The sequence below is a fragment of the Pinus tabuliformis genome, chromosome X (genome assembly GCF_031772625.1).
Source record: "Pinus tabuliformis cultivar Carrire ecotype Pingquan chromosome X, CPIR1, whole genome shotgun sequence".
Classification (NCBI taxonomy): domain Eukaryota; kingdom Viridiplantae; phylum Streptophyta; class Pinopsida; order Pinales; family Pinaceae; genus Pinus; species Pinus tabuliformis.
The window spans coordinates 79,042,733-79,062,769 of NC_142308.1; the positions used below are offsets into that span (position 1 = coordinate 79,042,733).

At 39.2% G+C, this 20,037-nt stretch overlaps 1 protein-coding gene across 2 annotated transcripts in view; it reads right to left on the reverse strand.

Moving 5' to 3' along the window:
• Positions 1-20,037, reverse strand: part of LOC149138454 (splicing factor SF3a60 homolog) — a 145,577-nt gene that overhangs the window by 87,793 nt on the left and 37,747 nt on the right. For both annotated transcript variants that reach the window (XM_089447986.1, XM_089447985.1), the window contains one exon: positions 12,636-12,737. In XM_089447986.1, the coding sequence (XP_089304112.1) occupies positions 12,636-12,737 (102 nt within the window). The remainder of the gene's footprint in view (positions 1-12,635; positions 12,738-20,037) is intronic.

Sequence of the window (20,037 nt, forward strand, 5' to 3'; positions counted from 1 at the left end):
GAGACAAGTTCGGTTGACAATTGAGGCAAGGAGCTCGGACAAGGGTACAAAGATAAGCTCAGTTTCGGTATTATAAAATTCTGGTTCAATGCTATCTCAAATGTGAAATCTCGGTGCTATATCACAGTCAAAAGTTCAGGTGATACCACAATGACATCCCCTCACTGTCTCAGTGCTATATCACAGTAAGGATCTCAGTGTAATCTCTGTCTCACAGGAAAGAGAATTCGGTGCCACCACAGCAAAGAGAATTTGGTGCCACCACAGGAAGAACGTCACAAGTGTGTGACAAGATCTCGGTGCAATTACATGACGAAGGTCTCAGTGCTATCTCAAAGAACAGTGACTATGGTTCAGTGGTGTGACTTCAGGATTCGATGCTACTGCTGAAGAAGAGGTTTGGTATCCTTGATAAACTCAATGACACAGAATTCGGTACCATTACAATGACCTCAGTTCAGTGTCATCACATGACCACAGTGATCTCATGTGGTGTGAGATCTGAAGTAGAAGGAACCGAGAGAGAGTAAACGAGAAGGTGGAAGAGGACTTGTGTCTTGGTCTTGGAGTGGCAAATAGGTCAAGGATATTGGTCTTGGTATTTGTCAATTGGAATCTCTATAAGAAGAATTTGTGCAGGTTTTCCTCTCAAAGAGTGAGAGGTTTTGGCCCTGGCTCATAGCCTACATTTTGTCTCTAGTCTATTTATGTTCATGCATTGGTAGTTGTTTGATGAAAAAGAACACTAATAGCTTAAGCAAAAGAAGATCCTAAACTGAAGTTGTAAAAAGCACTCACAAGCAGTTACTAATTGAAAAGAAATCACCTAATACTTTATGCCCTAGATTTCTCAACATGGTATTAGCTCATATGACAAAGTCAAGAAGGGGCATCTAATCAAAGAGACACTCAAGGATCGAGTTTCAAGAAAGGCATCAAAGCAAGTCAAAGGATATCAAAGCGAAAATTCAAGATCTAAATCGAAGAATCAAACCCTAGATCAAAGAAGAAACTCTACTTCAAAAGAAGTCTTGGGATCATCAATCAAATAATCAAGGCCAAAACCTTATTTCTACTCCAGGCAAATAGATATACAAATCAAGGCAACTAGAAGTGTATTCATCCAAGAGAAGCATTTTTGGTCAAAGATCATATCATCTTGGAGAAAGTCAAAACCCTAGAAGTATTTCTGAGATCTGCACTCTATCATCACCAAAGGAAACCTCAAAGAGTTTGTAGACTATTCAATCAAGAGAAGCAAGATCAAGGGCCTGATCATTATCTTCAAAAGGTTCCAAGGCAATCTCCCCCTCATTGAAGCAAGGACCTCCTTATCCTTAAAGAAGATCATCCGAGAAGCATCAAGACCATTGTTGTGAAAATCACGATAACGTGAAAAAATTGAGAGTTTTTCAAAATCCCAATAAACTCGTTCGATTACTACGCGGTTTTTTTTCCAAAAAATCGATGAAAAAATCGCGCTAACTTCAAAAAAGCGCAATAATTTCGAAGTTATCGCGATTCGATGGGAAGTTATCGTGGGAGTGGCAGAGAGCGCGTTTTTATAAGGAAAACATGATTTTTTTTGTCATTTTGAGCAGACAGCAACGTGGATTGAGAGCTGAGGAGGAGAGGAACTCTGGAAGGCGTCTACTAGGGCAGAGGAGGAGGAAGCTTGCAGATTTTAGCATCGCAAGCAAGAGAACTTCGTCTTTGGATCAAATTTCTCCAACAAACCGTGGTTTCCAAGTATGGGCACCAAATTCGACCATTTTGTTTTGGTTTTTTTCTTGTTTTTGCTTGGGTTTCTATAACATTGTTTATCAAAGATTTTTTGGTGGATTTGATGGTGTTTTTTTTCATTTTTGTTGCATAGAGTGGAGAGAGTTCATTTTGGATTAAGTTGAGGTTTTTTTTTGTTTGTCATTCAATGTGTTGTGTCATGTATGTAATTTTTTTTTGTTTTTTGTAACTTTCAATTCTTATTGTGCCATAGATTCAACTTCAAAGTTCAAACTTCATCTTACATTAAAACTTAAGAGTTCAACCAAATTACAAACATGCCAAGGAAATTGGACTCTTTGTGGGAATATGGCAAACCTGATGGAGTGTTTGATAGATTGAACTTGTCTTGCAAGTTGTGTGGGCAGCATATGTCAGGGGGGGTTTATAGATTGAAGTATCACCTTGCACAAATCCCTGGACATGATGTAGGGCCTTGCAACAATACAAATGCGGAAATCATCCGAAGAGCCATGAGATCATTGGAAGAATTAAAGCAAGAGAGAGTGCTCAAATCAGAACTGAAGAAGCAACTAGCAGGGAAGGTATTAGGAAGTGAATATGGAAATGGCACTGGTTCTACTTCAGCATCAATGTCTACAACCAACCCTGTAGCTACTTCATTTTTTGTTCCTATAACCACGCCTAGTTCAAAACCATCTACAACTTCAATGCTTAAAAAAAAATGAAAAAGAACAAGCTGACAAGTTGTTGGGCAAGTTTCTCCTTTGGAGTGATATTCCTTTCAGCGTTGCAAGGAATAATCCATTTTTCCAGCCTATTGTTGATGCTATTGCAACTGTTGGCACAGGGTACAAAATCCCTTCTTATGATGACTTTAGAGGTCGCGTTCTTCAAGAGGAAAAGGTTGATTGCACCAAAAGATTGGAGGAGTTTAGGGCATCATGGGCACAAACAAGATGCATTGTGATGTCAGATGGTTGGACCGACCAAAAAGGGATAACCCTTATAAACTTCTTGGTTAGTTGTCCCAAGGAGACAATGTTTATGAAATTTGTTTATGCATCTTCACATATCAAAGATGCAAAATTATTATGTGAGTTGTTGGATGTGTTTATTTTGGAGGTGGGTGCAGAACATGTTGTCCAAGTCATAACGGACAATGCTGCAAATTATGTTGTTGTTGGCAGGATGCTTATGGAGAGGCATCCTACTTTATTTTGGACACCTTGTGCTGCACATTGCATTAATTTGATGTTGGAGGACATAGGAAAAAATTTCTTTGTCAAAAATATTGTTGACTCATCAAAAAGCATTACAAAATTTATATATAATCATGCATTTGTGCTTAGCTTGATGAGAAAATGCACCAACAACAAGGAGTTGGTGCGCCCTGCCATTACACGGTTTGCCACCAGTTTCATATCTCTTCAACCCCTCTTGAATTCTATGTGAAATGTGAAGAGAATGTTTCTTTCAGAGGAGTGGCGGGATTTAACAATGAGCCGCAAACCAGAGGGAGAGGCCATATGCAAATTAGTTTCATACCAGGAAGACTTCTGGAGGGGAGTGTAGGAGGTGTGCACCATTACTGAACCTTTGGTAGAGGTTCTTCGATTAATTGATGGTGAGAAGCCCGCAATGGGCTATTTGTATGAGGCCATGGACATGACCAAAGAATCCATTCGGGCCTACTATGATGATAAGGGAGATAAGGGGTTTCAAAAACAACTCCTCCTATGGGAAGTGATTGATGAACGATGGAACAACACACTCCATCGTCCCAATCATACTGCAAGGATCTACCTGAACCCCGCATTTTCTTACCCATGTGGGTTCTTATTTGATGCTGAGATCATGAATGGATTCTTACCCTGTGTTGAGATGATGGTGCGATCTCCATCGGAACAAAAACAACTCCTCCTATGGGAAGTGATTGATGAACGATGGAACAACACACTCCATCGTCCCAATCATACTGCAAGGATCTACCTAAACCCCGCATTTTCTTACCCATGTGGGTTCTTATTTGATGCTGAGATCATGAATGGATTCTTACCCTGTGTTGAGATGATGGTGCGATCTCCATCGGAACATGCAGAAATCTCCAAATAAATGGAGATATACAGGATAGCAGGTGGCACATTTGGCTTTGAGATGGTTGTAACTGATAATAACACTACAATGCCAGGTATTTTCAAATTTCATTGTCTCTTCAAGTTCATAACTTCATACTTTGCTTCAACTTTCAAATTTCATTTTTTTTCATATGTTTATCTTATTTGTATTTTTGTTGTAGATGCATGGTGGACTCGCTATGGAGCCAGAGTACCCCATCTGCAAAAGCTTGCCATTTGAATCCTCAATCAAACATGTAGCTCCTCAAGATGCGAGCGCAATTGGAGTGTATTTGAAAAAATACACAACAAGAAGTGTAACAAGTTAAACTTAAAACTTAAAATATTCCAAATTTCCAATTAATTTTTTGAATTCATTAGATAATTTTTTTATAATTATTATTTTATGATCTTTGTACAGGTTGGAGACCCAGCGACTTAATGACATGGTCTGCGTTTACTACAATCTTCGATTGTGGGTGAAGCAACTTGAGAAGATACCTGATATGGACGCCATCTCATTGGATGGGATTAACACCACTGCTGCACGGAGGGTTGAGGCCGAGAGGCCTCTCATGGATTCTGTCGATGATTGGTTAGAGCATGAGGTATTGGAAGGCATAGAGGGGGAGGAGGAGGAGGTGACACCACCGAGCCAGGCTACCCTGCCACCAGTAGAGGATGTGGTCTACCTCCTGTAGCTCCTAGTTCTTCAGCTTCTAGAGCACAGCAGAGTCCACTGCCAATTTCCGCGACATCTACATCTAGACGGAAAGGGAAAGCTATTGCATTTTCTCGCAAGAGGGGCAAAGGAAATCAGTAGTATTAGTTATTTGGTTCATTTCATTGTATATGACATTATGACTCATGATATGATATACATTATTAAATTAGTAGTATTAGTTATTTGGTTCATTTCATTGTATATGACATTATGACTCATGATATGATATACATTATTATATTTTTTGTTGATATTTTGAGGTTGCCTTGGGACTTAGGAGTCAGGACTTACTATTCAAAACATGATTCACTGTTATGTGTGATGTAGCACTAGAAATGATATTACACATCTTATATATTAGTTCTTTTATCATTTTTATGTGTCAATATATTTATTTTATGTTGTAGATGCTTTAGATATTAAAGAAATTGAAAAAAAAATGAAAATTTTTGTATTTTACAATTTTTTCCCGATTATTTCCGATTTTTACGATTTTTTCCCCTCGCTAATTTACTCCCGATAACGATTTTCGTAACATTGATCAAGACATCTTCATCAATCATCATCAACAAAGGGATCAAGTTGAAGATTTTATCTTCACTTGAAAAGTAAGTACCTTTTTTTCTATAATCTAATCAGAAAAATGACTTCGTTTTTTCAAGGAGATCTATAAATTGGTTGGGTCATCTTCCTTGCATGGAAAAGAAGGATAGAAATAGTCCTCAAAAAAAATGAAGTCATATTAATGAAAAAGTCTGCAAACCATTCGAAGGTCAAGTACTATCTGAATACATGGAAAAGGATCTAAGGGCTCAAGAGATTCTTATGGAATCCGTCAAAGATTCCCTCGTTCCCCATATAGCAGGATTGGAGACATCAAAAGAGATATATGATAAGTTGGTAAAACTATTCTCTGAAGATGTGATAAAGAAGGTCATATCACTTAGATCTGATCTACACAAATTAAAGGTATCAAAGGATAAAGGGTCATCTTCATAAGATATCAACTGCAAGATCTGGGAGAGATGATTTCAGATAAGGAAATGATCTCCTTTGTTCTAAATGCACTAACTGATGAACAAGGTAACAAATGCCTATGAGGACAAGAAAGCTATTCCATTCAACAACTTGTGATTTCTATGCAAGATAGAAGAAGACAGGTTGAGGGCAAAAAGTGTTCAAACATTTGTCGGAAGGAAAGGGAAGTTTGGAAAATTTGGTCCTTAGAAAGGAAAGAAGAACATAGCCAAGATTCAATGCTATGAGCATTACAGGAAAGATTGTCCTACACTCAAGAAGGACAATAACAAAAAAGATAGAGAAAAAGCCCATATCACTGAAAAAGTAGAGGAAATTGAAAAGAAAAAATCCAAGAAAGAGGAAGTAAGAGATCTCTACTATGACTGAGATAGTCTTCCTCACCGAAATTGATTTCATAGTTTCTATTGTGAAAATTCCTAAACCCGGGATACCCACTGCAACAACTGACGATATTTCTCCTACTTGTTAAATTTACATGAACAAGTTACTTGCAGTTTCCTACGGCAAACATCGCAATAAATACATTGCAGCCTACACCAATTAAATAATATGCTGAAACAAAAAAATTGAACAATCGAGAAAGATACAACACAAATAACACAATTGTTTTTGGACAAATGTCCCCAGAAAAACCCAATGTGGGAAAACCAGTGCAGCAGATCTGAGGGTTTTTATTATTAAGCTGAAGTTACTTTTGAATACAACCTTTGGATGCCTTGTTGGCAACTCAATACAGAGAATATCACTCCGCAAAAGAAATTAGTGAGATTACCTCACTCTACATTGCAAGTCCCAGCTGATCCGGCAGCTGAACCAACGAGTCCCCGGCTACTTCTGCGTTGCCCCTGCGTGGGCCCAGCGTCAGCTTCTAAGGCACTATGTCACCTCTACTGGGAATTGATTTTCCCTATGGAGTTGATTCCAACCCTCCTAGCTCAAAAACACCAGCCTCCTCAACAAATTTGGACCTTTGGGTGGATGGCTTCTGCGATGCTCTGCGTGGGGCATGTGTAAGCCCTTTCTGGCTCTGTGTCACCCTCTCTAGCCTCTACGATGCCTCCTCTGTGTGCCTCTCTGCCTCTCTGCTAAGTATTTTTGGCTCCGGAGAAGATCCTCCAGCCAAAACTCCCTTTGCCTCTCTCTGCGTGATCACTACAAATCACCGCGCTACCTCTAGCTTCAGTAATTCGATCTAACTAACCAACTCTCTATGTCTCTTCCAAATGACCCTCAAGCCTCCTTAAATAACCTTCTCGTTGGCATTCAACGACTCAGATTAGAAGCTAATCAATGGCTAAGATCATTTCTGCTTGATCCTCATCTTCTTCTAGAAGTTACACCCGCAGTTAGATTAAAACCCATTAATTATTTTAATTTCGTAAGTTTAGACTTAGGGACCCATTAAAAATAATAAGTTATTTTAATAAAACTGTCTCCTGGTGGAATTTCCCAAAATGGGCTCTATTTATTGTGGAATACGTGTGTCTAAGCCTCCCTGCAAAATTTGAGACTTATAGCACATATGATGCTACCAGAAATCAACACCTAACTCTTATGTTATAGGATATGGCTATAATAAATGATGGGATGCATCGTGGCATCATAGAAGCATTAGAAGCAAGAGCTCATGACATCACCATAGGGAAACATGAAGGACAGCTGGAACAAAATCTATGGCAGTCAACTATGAAGGATATAGCTCTTGGGAACCTCATTGGAAACTTAAGGAAAGGAAGAAGTCATCCAAGACAAGTCTCATCATACCTCAGTCAAAAGGAAACATCTACCGATGGGGATATTCAAGATCCTCAAATTTCTCTGATGAAATCTTCATCGAAAGGTTCACTGATCTAGAGAGGAAGCAAAGTGTTTCATCAGGAATTCCAATTTGTGGAATTCATGGGATGATGGTATGATGACATGAAAGATGGAAGCAGATCAAGGGATTGAAGCTCTTTTCAATCAAGGAAGCCTAGATGACCTAAAGGAAAATGAGGTATGTATGCTTGTATTCGATATTATAGATTCATGTCATATGGTCGCAGGTAATGTGAATCAATGCTCCATCTTGAGAGCATGATCAAAAGGAAAAGGATCTCCTCCTCTAAAAGGAAGCAAGAAGGCATAAGTCACACTAGATGAAATCAACATAAATATGTCCTCATATGGAAATGAGGTGGTTGACAGTAATGAGAGGAACTCAGATTGGAAATTCCTGGGAAAGAAATATGTGAAGAAAGGAAGGAAGAAATCGTAGACTATGCAACCATGGAAAAGGCAATCAACATCCAAGAACTAGAAGATTTGACTAGGAAATCTTTCGAAAAGATATGAAGACTCTGATTGAAGTCTGAAAAAGATGGAGACCCTTGACAATGGATATCTTTGGGAGATATGTCAACATGTATGCAGGATGTTGATGCAAACTAGAAGATGTCATGATGAAAGACCATCACAAAGGTGATTTTGATTTAATTTCTTAGTTTTGAACAAATATCTGGATGGGTTTATGCATGTTTGCCAAGGGAATTGTGGATGTCTTCCAAGAAGACCATATAGAAGGATGTAAGATACTTCCGGAAAACATGGCATGAAGAAGGCAACATGGCATGAAGGAAGGCCAGATATGGACTGATGGATCACTTTCCAATGAAAGGAATGATGACATAACTGACACATAGATGAAAGTGATGGATTGGTTGTGCCCTATGAAGAAGTCCCAAAAGATGAAGACTCTTTGACAAAAAAGAAATTCATGACATCGAAAGGAGCTCTTCAAGCAATTGGTTATCTATTCATCTCCACCTAAGGAGTTGTTTTAGGTCCCTAATTAAGAGGGAGCCTGGAAACAAGTTTATTACTTGGTAGAAACTTGGAAGCAAAATTCCTAAGCCAAGAGGGAACTTAAGTACATCCCTTCCATAGGAATGAGTACATTCCTTTATTGGAATAGATATGTCCTCCCTAATTAAGAGGGAGAGATAGACACATCATTATTGTCTTCACTTGGGAAGACAGAATGGAGGATTGGATAAACATCTGGCATCCGATGTTCTTTGAGGATGTGTTAGGGCATCCAAGATAAGAGTAATTGTAGAGGACAAATATTCTTTGAGGATTGGGAATCTAAGATAAGAATAGTCCTAGTGGAACACACCCTGATAACCCGGGTGGGGTATGTTCCGAGAGAGACAATGATAAGGGTGTCTATAAAGCATTGGTCTTGCCAGCTTTGAGCTTAGATCTTCTGGAGAGATAGAGCTGTTAGTCAAGGCCTTGATATGTGACAATGTCGGTTGATATGATGCTATACAAATGAGTTACCAATCCGACTCTTCTTATGAGAAATTCTTCAGATTGAGAATGACCAAGTACCATTATGAATACCTCCCTAGTTAAGAGGGAGCGTTGAAAAGTGTAACTAGGTTTCGTCTTCATAATGACATGTAATTGTGATTTTCATAAATAATGTAAAGAAGAAAAATAAAATTATTATTGTAATGCTTGCTTCATGGGTTTCATGAGCAAGAGATTTTATTTTTAGATGGCTCCCATTGTGAGCCTTTAGTATTTGTCAAAATGAGTCAATGTCATGTATAAAGAACCCTTCTTGGGCATGTTAATAATGTATTTAAATCTATAGGATTGCCAAATATCCCTCCAAGACAAGCACAAGTTACTCCTCTACAAGTCGACTTCAAGATGAAGTAGGAAACTCATATTGGCTCACCTAATTTGGAGACACAACCCTTCATACAATTATGTCAGCGAATATTAATCGGTCGACTACTATAAATAGGCAGCTCGGCCTATTCCACAAAAGTAAGTTCAAATCTCACTGAAATTCGGGTATCTACTACAGAGACAAGTTCGTTTGACAGTTGAGACAAGGAGCTCGGATAAGGGTACAAAGATAAGCTCAGTTTAGGTATTATAAAATTTTGGTTTAGTGCTATCTCAGATGTGAAATCTTGATGCTATATCACAGTCAAAAGTTCCGGTGATACCATAGTGACATCCCCTCACTGTCTCGATGCTATATCACAGTAAGGATCTTGATGTAATCTCTGTCTCACAGGAAAGAGATTCGGTGCCACCACAGCAAATAGAATTCGATGCCACCACAAGGAGGTCACAAGTGTGTGACAAGATCTCAGTGCAATTACATGAAGAAGGTCTTGGTGCTACCTCAAAAACAGTGACTATGGTTCATTGGTGTGACTTCAAGATTCGGTGCTACTGCTGAAGAAGAGGTTCGATATCCTTGATAAACTTAGTGACCATAGAATTTGGTACCATTATAGTGACCTCAATTCGATGTCATCACATGACCACAGTGATCTCATGTGGTGCGAGATCTGAAGTAGAAGGAACCAAGAGAGTAAACGACAAGGTGGAAGAGGGCTTGTGTCTTGGTCTTGGGGTGGCAAAAAGGTCAATGGTATTGGTCTTGGTATTCGTCAATTGGAAGCTCTATAAGAATTTGTGCGGGTTCCCCTCTTAAAGAGTGAGAGGTTTTGGCCTTGGCTCATAGCCTGCATTCTGTGTGTCTTGTCTATTTATGTTCATGCATTGGTAGTTATTTGATGAAGAAGAACACTAATAACTTCAGTAAAAGAAGATCCTAATCTAAAGTTGTAAAAAGCACTCACAAACAGTTACTAATTGAAAAGAAATCACCTAATACTTGATGCCCTAGATTTCTCAACACAACAATATATTTTGTCTGCTTCCTTTTTGTGCTTAAGTTCAGGTAAAAACATAATCCCTGAGAGTAGAGCCTATAATTCAGTGACAGCTTCTTGCAAGTGAAGCACCTGTACCCCCTCCTTTAGGTGTGATGGTTCCTTTGGAGCCGACAATCTTCACAACTATAAACTCCATAATATGTATGGTTCCTTTGAAGCCAATGATCATCACAACCATGAACTCCACAATCACTCGTGTAGCTTAAGCTCATAGATTCAACACTGACCGAGTTGAACCGCTAATTGATCAAGCTTGTCAATTCATTAGCCTCAGTTACCAAACCGACCAATAAACCCAGTTCATGCCCTTGCAGACCTTGGTTTGGCATCAAACCAGTCATAAATCAGTTGGTTCATTACCAACATGGTTTAGGGAGTCCGGGACAACTGATGGCAATTTTTCAAGTGGTTTTGGAGGAAACCCTTGGTGTTTTTCCTTCCAAAACAGACCCCTTTGGCCATAAAACCAACCCTCCCCAAAAAGCCTAACTCAGCCCTAGCAATTTTGGTAATCAATGGTGATGTTAAAATCTTAAAGTAAAAGTGACATTTCCTTTTACTTAAAATTTTAACATTATCATGAAATGACTCGGGATGTTCGAGAGCAGTTTCAACCTCATTGCATTTTATATGGAGAAACTAGAATTTTAGATCTCACACAAAATCCAGCAAATATAATGGTTTTCAGAATTCTGGGATTTGGGGAATTGCAATGTTTCCATTTCATTTTGTCATGTGTGAGGTATGAGATTGCCATTTGATCAAGAGCATGAAGCCCTTTAAATATCATGATGTTGGTGGTGGCATTGATTGTTGAACTTTACTGATGTTGGTGGTATTGATAGTTGAACTCTTTTACCATGGCCTTAACAAAAATGTACTCTTCACTCAAAGGAAATAATTGGTTAGGTATGCTAAGTTTTTTCTACCATATTATAAGTTGAGGAGATGAACCCTTCAATCAAACCAAAATCATTGCTTAGGCATATTAAAAAATTTCAATTTCTACCATACAATAAGGTTGAGCAATCCAAGTCTGAAGACTTTGAGCTAGATGATGTTTATGCAACTCTTGTTGATGATCCCATTTCTAGTAGTGTTGAATCAATGATGAGTTTGATGAGTGATCACGTTGATCAATGATTTGTAGTTTTGATGTCTAGTTTGCTGCTGCTGCTGCTACTACTGAGGTTGTAGAGGAATCTGAGTCCTCAAACTCTGAGCAAGATGATTTTTATATAGCTCCTGTTGATGATCCCATGTCTAGTAGTGATGATGAATTTGATCATGTTGATCACTGATATGTAGACTTGTAGTAGGCTAGTGGCCTTATAGCTTGTAGCATTGTTTTTGGACTCTAGAGGCCATTTAGAGCCTCATTGATTATGTATTTTGTTGCTGATATGTATTGCACTCAGTGCCATTTTGATATATTCACCTTTACATGGTACGTAGATGAGAAAACTTTGCATATTTTGTTTTTATTGGTTTGGAATGTAACTATAGTCCAAAGTATCCCTATAGTAACTATAGTACTCAAGTCTAGTCCAAACTTTGCATATTTTGTCTCTATTGGTTTGGAATGTAACTATAGTACTCAAGTCTAGTCCAAACTCTGCATATTTTGTCTCTATTGGTTTGGAATGTAACTATAGTACTCGAGTCTAGGCCTACTGAAGCAACACTCTAAAAATTTCCCTTTTCCTATAAATAATCTAGCCATAATTATGCATAGTTAAACATTCAAACCAATGACAACAAATATTCCTACCAGATTTCCATCTTCAAAAGCAATTCAGAGGAATTTTTTCTGACATCTTCAACCCCCCAATCACTTGAAGCATCAGACATGGAATGGCAAATTATTGCATGTCTTGCTTAATCTTCTATAAGAACCTTGCACATGTAATTCATCTGACAGGAATCCTAAAGATCCCAGATCCCAGGAATCACTCTGGACCAAGGTTATAAAAATCCCATATATCATTTGGTCAACTTCTACAATTAATAAAGAAGCAGAATATCTGTCTTTCGTTCATAACTAAATGCTAAAATGTTGCAATTCCCACACACCTTAAGAACGTTTCCAAAAAGTTGCAATCTTGAATCACTAAAAGAGAGTTGCCCAACTTAGCAGTGGCTTGATGACATATTCTACCTGTGGTGTTTCATCATCTGGTAACTAGGTTGACAAAATATAGCTTGACAAGCAATCATAGTGAACTCAAAAAGGAAATGAAAAAAATGTAGCAAGGAAGACACCTCTCCACTAAACTCCACTCGTGGCTCCTCCTTCAACAATTCTTCAGGATCTTCAGATTCAACAACACGTGCAATAGGATGGCGTCTATGATACTCACGAATCTGCATTTCCAACTTCAACAAATTAGCAGAAATTCAAACAATTATTTTACCAGAATTTCATGTCATGTTGCTGGAATTATTTCCTGATAGTTTGAAATATGCATAAACAGACAATAATTAGTTTTAAACATTAAACATTTTTACAAATGAAAAGACAAATTTAAAAACAAGCTCTTTATCAAGCACATGCCTTAAGAAATAAGAATGTTTAAAGCAACACAATAGGTCATTTGTTGCACATAAAAGAAAGAGATCAGCATTGCTCAGCATAAAAAGCAAAGCAGAGTCAAGGAAATGCCTGGAGAACTGACAGCAAGAAGCATAACACATTATAGTACAAAATAATACCAACCTGCTTAGCAAATAGACTTGATGCATGTTTCATACAAAGCTAACAACACTTCTCAAACAATAATGAAACAGCACAAAGACTTAATTTATCTAAATTCTACCAGGGTGGGAGTAAACTTTCTTTTAACTTCCTTAAAAAATTATATTCCATCAATATCTTATTTACGCCCATGCCAAATTAATCAACAAGGATAAACATTCAATACAATGGTACACTATCATTAGAGTATGCACAAAAGTTCAAAGAAAGCTATAAATAGCTGAACAGTGAAGAACATAGCTATGCAAGATCAACTAACCATATATCGATGTAATTCTGATGTTTATGTAATCCTTTTGCATGTTATGTTAATCCTACATAATGTCTAAAGGGTGCCCTTAGGGTTCACTAATGAAAGCTATAATTCTAGGGGGTTTGGAATGCACTTCCTGCATTTTCAGGGACAGATGAATGCCTTGGGGATGTCCCTGAGGATGCCCGTTTGAATTGAAATGTCCTCTTACATAATTACAACTTAGACATTGAAATTTCCACTTTCATAATTACAACTTAGGCATACTTGTTGAAATTTTGGATCTAGGGCAATTAACGCAAATCTGAAATTTCACTTCTTCTATTGGAGGTTTCCTGGATCTACTTTCAGCCAAAGAGCTTATCTATAATATTAATTTACAGCAGTACACAGCTGAAAATATTTCTCTCCACTTAAACCAACACAGGAGGCAGCCCGAGAGAAAACATACCAAACAAATGCAAACAAGTTCAGCCCTTAGGGCACACTTTTCCATGCATATATCATATCTAAAAGTCACTCCATTACAAAAGAATGTATACTCATATAACTTCAAGTTATATGTCAAATAGCTTAACAATTTCAGCTATATGCTATGTCAAGTTAGCATTAACAAAGAGTTGGAAATTACCAATTAAGAAGACAATGCAAGATGAAAATCAAATCTGCAATTATAAAATTTTGGACAGCCGGAAGCTTCATATATAGATATAGAAGAAAATAAGTGCATGTACATACAAGAGCTTTATCACAAATATGGTACAATCTCTAGCTCCCCAAATCCTAGCTAGGATAAACCATGAAAAACCTAGCCACTGTGAAAGATCCACAACAAGCTAGCGTCAACATTCGCAAATCCTCCTTGGCTTCAACAAGCTTGTTGCACACAGCACCCCACACTAACACTATTGTCTTCCTTAGAGTTTACAAACCCTAGCCATGTTGCATTAGACAAGCATATTGTAAGACAACTCTAGTACTAGCCTCCAAATCCACACATCCATCCTAGGGTTTGAGTTCTCAAACCCTAGGTCTTCAACTATTGAATCCACACAAGAGTACTCAAATCCTAGGTCTTCAATTCTTGCATCAACACAAATCAAGACTACAAAAACCAAGTCTTTAAAACAAGGCATCACACCAACCTCAAGGCTCATCAAGCTATATCTCCATGATTTTTCCCTAGCCTTACATCCCCCAAGAACAAGGTTCCAAAATAATGCAAGACGTTAACCCCAATTCCATGTCTTCTACTAGGGTAGCATTACCCCTATTTCAGTAAGGGTACCTATATATCTATTGTAGCAATTTAAAGTTTTAAACACCATCGTAAGGCTGAGGTCACATGTCAAGATCCATGTAACAACCATGGGAGGCCTGATACGCATCCTAGACCTTGTATCATATTTAGGTAGACTATTTTTGGTTGAACCATGGCCAGTCCCCTCCAATTCATCTCAGGTTCCTTTCGTCCCAATATGAATGGAGGCCCTTGGATGGGCTTATATGAGTGTTCTTATGGAAACCTTGGTTATGTAGGGGTGATCACTAGTGTAGGGGCCAATTCGACCCACGTCGGGTGCACCTATGTACTTTCACATGGTTATGAGTCTATAGAGTATGTAGGTGGCCTTGTCTTTGGTGTTGTATCCCTCGAACGTTTCTCAAGCATGGAAGTCTCGCAGGAAGTGACATTTTCACGCTTCCCAAGGCACTCCACATTTCCCAATGCAATGTGGTCCTAAAAGTCAAAAAGTCAACAAGGTGACAGATTGCAAAGCTGAGTGAGATGATGACATGCCACATGGAATTTTTTCATTTATATGAGGAATTCTCAAGATATGGTTGGTCAAAGCCAGTCAATAGGGGTGTGTAACTTTCCAGGGGAAAAATGGGTGGAGCATTGCAATATTTTGGGCACGCATTAATTCCAAAGTTATCTACTCTGTGAGAGGGACAAAACCCATTGGAGATCCCAAATTTGACCATGATTAGTGGGTTTGACCATGCTTATGTGGCAACGCCTTAGACTTTTTGAGTTGACTAAGCATATGATGTGGCATTAGTTGGCAAAAGGAGAAAGAAGGCATGGAAAACTTGGCTAACTAGGCTATGGTATTGGAGATATGGACGAGGTGGAGTAATTCATCTTATTAATGCATGAAAAGGTAAAGTCAAAGAGAAAATAGTTGTTAAAAAGGTCAAGCTAGCTATTCAAGGTTCCAATTTCTAAGAAGATAACAATGTGGATAAAAAAGTAGTCGTTGCAAGTCAAGTTGTTAGTCCTCTCAAGTGGAGCAAATTATCAAGGATAATCAACTCAATTTCCAAGGCAAGTCAAATTGTACAAGTGGACTGTTGGAGGCTTCTAGGTGAACGTTGGAAGAGAGATGAGCATTATTCTTCATGATTTTGACTTTCGAACCTTTTCGATATGGATCATTGGACTCTGTTGATGGTTATGAGGCAATTCAACCCACTTAATTGGGCAAACCATTGTAAAAAAATATCATTATTTTGTCATAGCCATTAGAAAAATAAAATTATAAAAAGCTAGCTCCTCCTCCCATTTGAGGTTGTTGATTGTGAGATCATTTGATGCCAATATACAAAGAAACCAGTTTGCAAAAAAATATTCTCTTGTGAATTGATTGATTTGATTATTTTATTCTCTTCTTTCTTGATTTTCACCTCTACCACTACACTTTAGGAAATTTGTTTTGCAGGTACATTTCTTCCACCATGAAATCAATGTTGGAATTTCCATACACCCTATGTTTGGTCTATGCCCTAGCTAGGAACACAAACACACTAGAGATGCCCAACGAAAAATAATGTTGCACAGCGAAGCATAACAACAATGAGATCAATAACTGTACACAGTATTTTATGGCCCAAAACACTTTCCTTATTAGTCCTTCAATAGGAAAACCTTAGGGCTCCCATACTATGGAACATGGCCTTTTACAAACCCTAATACAATGCCAAAATAATACAAAATACTTGGGTTGAGGCTTAAGTCCTTTTATCCCTCATGTATCCTTGACTCTGGTTGTCCTTTGCCACCAAATTCATCTGTTGTTTGTTGCAACACACAGAGCACTCCTTTCCCTCCTCAAACTACACAACCAACTCCTTTAGGCTCACAGTCAACCTCTGCCCACTTGGCAGCTCCACAGACAACTTCTTAAGTCTGGGCTTATCCCTTCAACCCATAGACTACTTGTTGTCCTCTTTTGTTAGTCCTTAAACACCTCAACCAGCTTCCCCCCCTTTAGCCCTCGATTTACTGTTGGTTAGCCCTCTTTAGCAGCGATTTACTTATTGTCAACAACCTCGGCCTGTTCCCTGACTAGGCCACCTAGGTCCTAGACCTCTCGGTTTCTTTGCACAGGTTAGCAAACTAGCAGCCTCATTGTTCCAACTTTCAGCCTCCCTTTTGTCCCTGTATTCGACCAATAATCCACAGCAGATGCCTTACTACAAGTTGTGGCTCGTTACCCTCCTCGGTCCTATAAGAGTGACCTACCACAAATCTGCAGACATCCCTAACTAGGCTACAACCCATCAACAGAACTCGAAATAGCCCTTATCCATGCTTCAACAGACACTCTGCCTCCTTCCTGCAATCAGACTGCTTAACTCAGCCTCTCTTAGAATAGACACGTCCTTGAATAGACCTCCAAACTTGGCTTCCTTCTCTAGGTTGTAGTTCTTTCTAAAGGCAAATCTCTTTGCACAAGTGAGTCCTTCCACCTTGTGACTAGCCTCTCCTTTGGCTCCATATTTATATCTCTCTAATAGGTAACTTTGGAGCCCTCTTTATCCTTCAAGGGACCCCACAACACAAACTAGAATATACTATTAATTTCCTTCGGTTCCAAGCCCACACCTTTGGGTTGAAAACCCCAAACTTGGGTATTTTGCCCACAAACTCATCTATTTGTGGGTTTTCTCCTCACAAACCTACCACCAAAGGCTTGTAGGAGTACCTCCTGAGCTAACCAATCAAGATAAAGATTCAATGAAGTGCATGTGTAGTTATGCAAAATGTTAACATATGTTGTTAGTACTTAGCAAAGATTCCTTACTTAGTATAGGGCGCAAATCTATAGGAGACTACTACTTGCATTCATGCATGCTTCACTCCTTGAGGCAATTCTAATCTATGAAAATATTTATGCAGATCTAAGCACTTTTCCCTTAGATATTTTTAGGTCGATCTAGTCTATTTGACCACAACACCACATACATAAATAAGGCCATATGGGTGAGTTATTCATATTTAGTGAGTGTGTGTGTGTGTGAGTTAGTTGTGTTTGTAGATCAAGTATAAAAACAACAGATTTGAATGTTTTTTGCAGTGATGCGGGGGAGCGGCCCCCCCCCCTACGAACCCGCTCCCGAAGCGCGCTCCGGGCGGGAGCGGCTCGGGAGCGGGTCGGGAGCGCGCTCCCCAAATCGCTCCCGGACGGGAGCGATTTTCGGGAGCGCGCTCCCGTAAAAAAATTTGCGCTCCCTGGTCTATGAGGGAGCGCTTCAGGGAGCGATCGCTCCCGAGCTCCCGGAGCGCTTTTTAATGCCCGGGAGCGATCGGGGAGCGATCGCTCCCTGATCGCTCCCGGGCATTAAAAAACGCTCCGGGAGCGAATTTTAAATTTCCGGGAGCGATTCGGCGGAAAAAAAAATCCGCGGACCCGAAAAAAACAAAAAATTAAACAAATTTTTTTGGATTTATAAGCCCAATGGGCCAAAACAAAATCATTCTAATGAGATTGAGGTTGAGTTTGAGAGCAAAGGAGCAAGGAGCAAGAGCTGAGGAGCAAGGAGCCAGAGCTGAGGAGCGAGGAGCAAGTGCCGAGGAGCGAGGAGCAAGCTTGCAGAGGTAAGTAACTTAATCATTTAGTTAGTTTAGCTGGTTAGGTAGTTAATTTGGTTAGTTTCATTTACCTGTTTGAGTTTAAAGATCATTAATTTAAATTAAATTAATAAATTAAATGAATTAATCCCAATAAACTAAATTAATTTGCAGATTCAAGACTCAAACCCTACAAACATCAAACACGATGGACCTGAGCATTTTTATTGGCATTTTCCTCTTCCTGGTCCCCTTTCTGGTTATTATGGTGGTGGAGAGTAGGAAACGGAGGGGGCCTGAAACTGAAGAGGTGGATGAAGAAGCCGGAGGAAGTCAAATAGGTGAAAACCCCAGTGAGGAGGATGTGGAGGGTGAACATGAGGGTCAAAAAACTAAACAAGACCAAACTCCATTGTGGAAATATGTTCAGAGGCCTGAAACAGGGAGAGGGGGTGGAACCACTAAATTTCATTGCCCCCATTGCAACACTGATTTCACAGGCTCATACACCCGTTTGAGAAGACACCTTTGCGGGAAAAGGGCATGGGATGGAGAGAAACAAATAGGAATCAGAACTTGCGACGCGGTGTCAACAGTTGATAGAGCCAAATACATAAAGGAAGAGGAGGACGCCCAATACAAAGCAAAAAGATCAAGGGGTTTCTTTGAACCAAGCTCACAAAGAACTCCTTCAGCATCCTCCCAAGGCAGTGGATATGGACATGGAGGCTCAGGGTCATCATCTTTACGCCGTAGAACCATATCAGATTTCCTTGATGAGGGGTGTAGGAATGATGTGGATTCAAAAATTTACAGGTTCCTCTATGCAAATGGGATACCATTCAATGTTCTACGCTCACCTTATTGGCACGAAATGGTTTCTGCCATAAATGATGCCCCTAAAGGATACAAGAGCCCTGGGTATGACAAGGCAAGAACAGTTGGCCTTGATCATGAAAAAGCAAAAATATCACAATCTTTGAATAAAATGACAAGTTCTTGGACTGACAATGGGGTGTCCATTGTATCTGATGGATGGACAAATGTAAAAGGCAAGCCATTGATAAGTGTTCTTGCTGTGTCCCGAAGTGGTCCCATTTTTCTAGCTGCACATGATTACTCAGACAAGTTCAAGACCGCTATCAACATTGCAGAAGCATTGCTTGAAACAATTGAGCGTATTGGCCCATACAATGTCATCCAAGTCATCACTGATAATGCTCCTAATTGTAAGGCAGCGGGAGCAATTATTGAGGATAGATACCCGAACATATTTTGGTCTGGATGTTTGGTTCACACATTGAACCTTCTGTTGCATGATATTGTCAAAAACAAAAATGAACAATACCAATGGATTGGGGATTTGTACAAGAGAGGAAAAAAAATGATAAAATTTATTACAAATCATAGCAATACCCATGGCCTTTTCCGCAGTCACTCGAGATTGGAGTTGCTGAAGATTGCGAGGACTAGATTTGGTAGCTATTACCTCACCTTCAGGCGCCTTTTGAAGGTAAGAGAGGGTTTAGCTAGCATGGTATCAAGTCCAAATTGGCAGGTGTTAAAGGAAAGGGCTACAAATGTAGCTGACATTGCAGGTTTTGAAACGGTGGAGGAGGCCGCTCTTGATGGGCAGTTTTGGACAGCTGTGAGACAGGTATTGGATTTCACCAAGCCAATTTATAACATGATTCGGTTTGCAGATACAGACAAACCAGTGATTGGCGAGGTGTATGAGCAAATGGATACCATGTTGGGGGAAATAAAAGACATTGTTAATAACAGAGATCCCGACTTG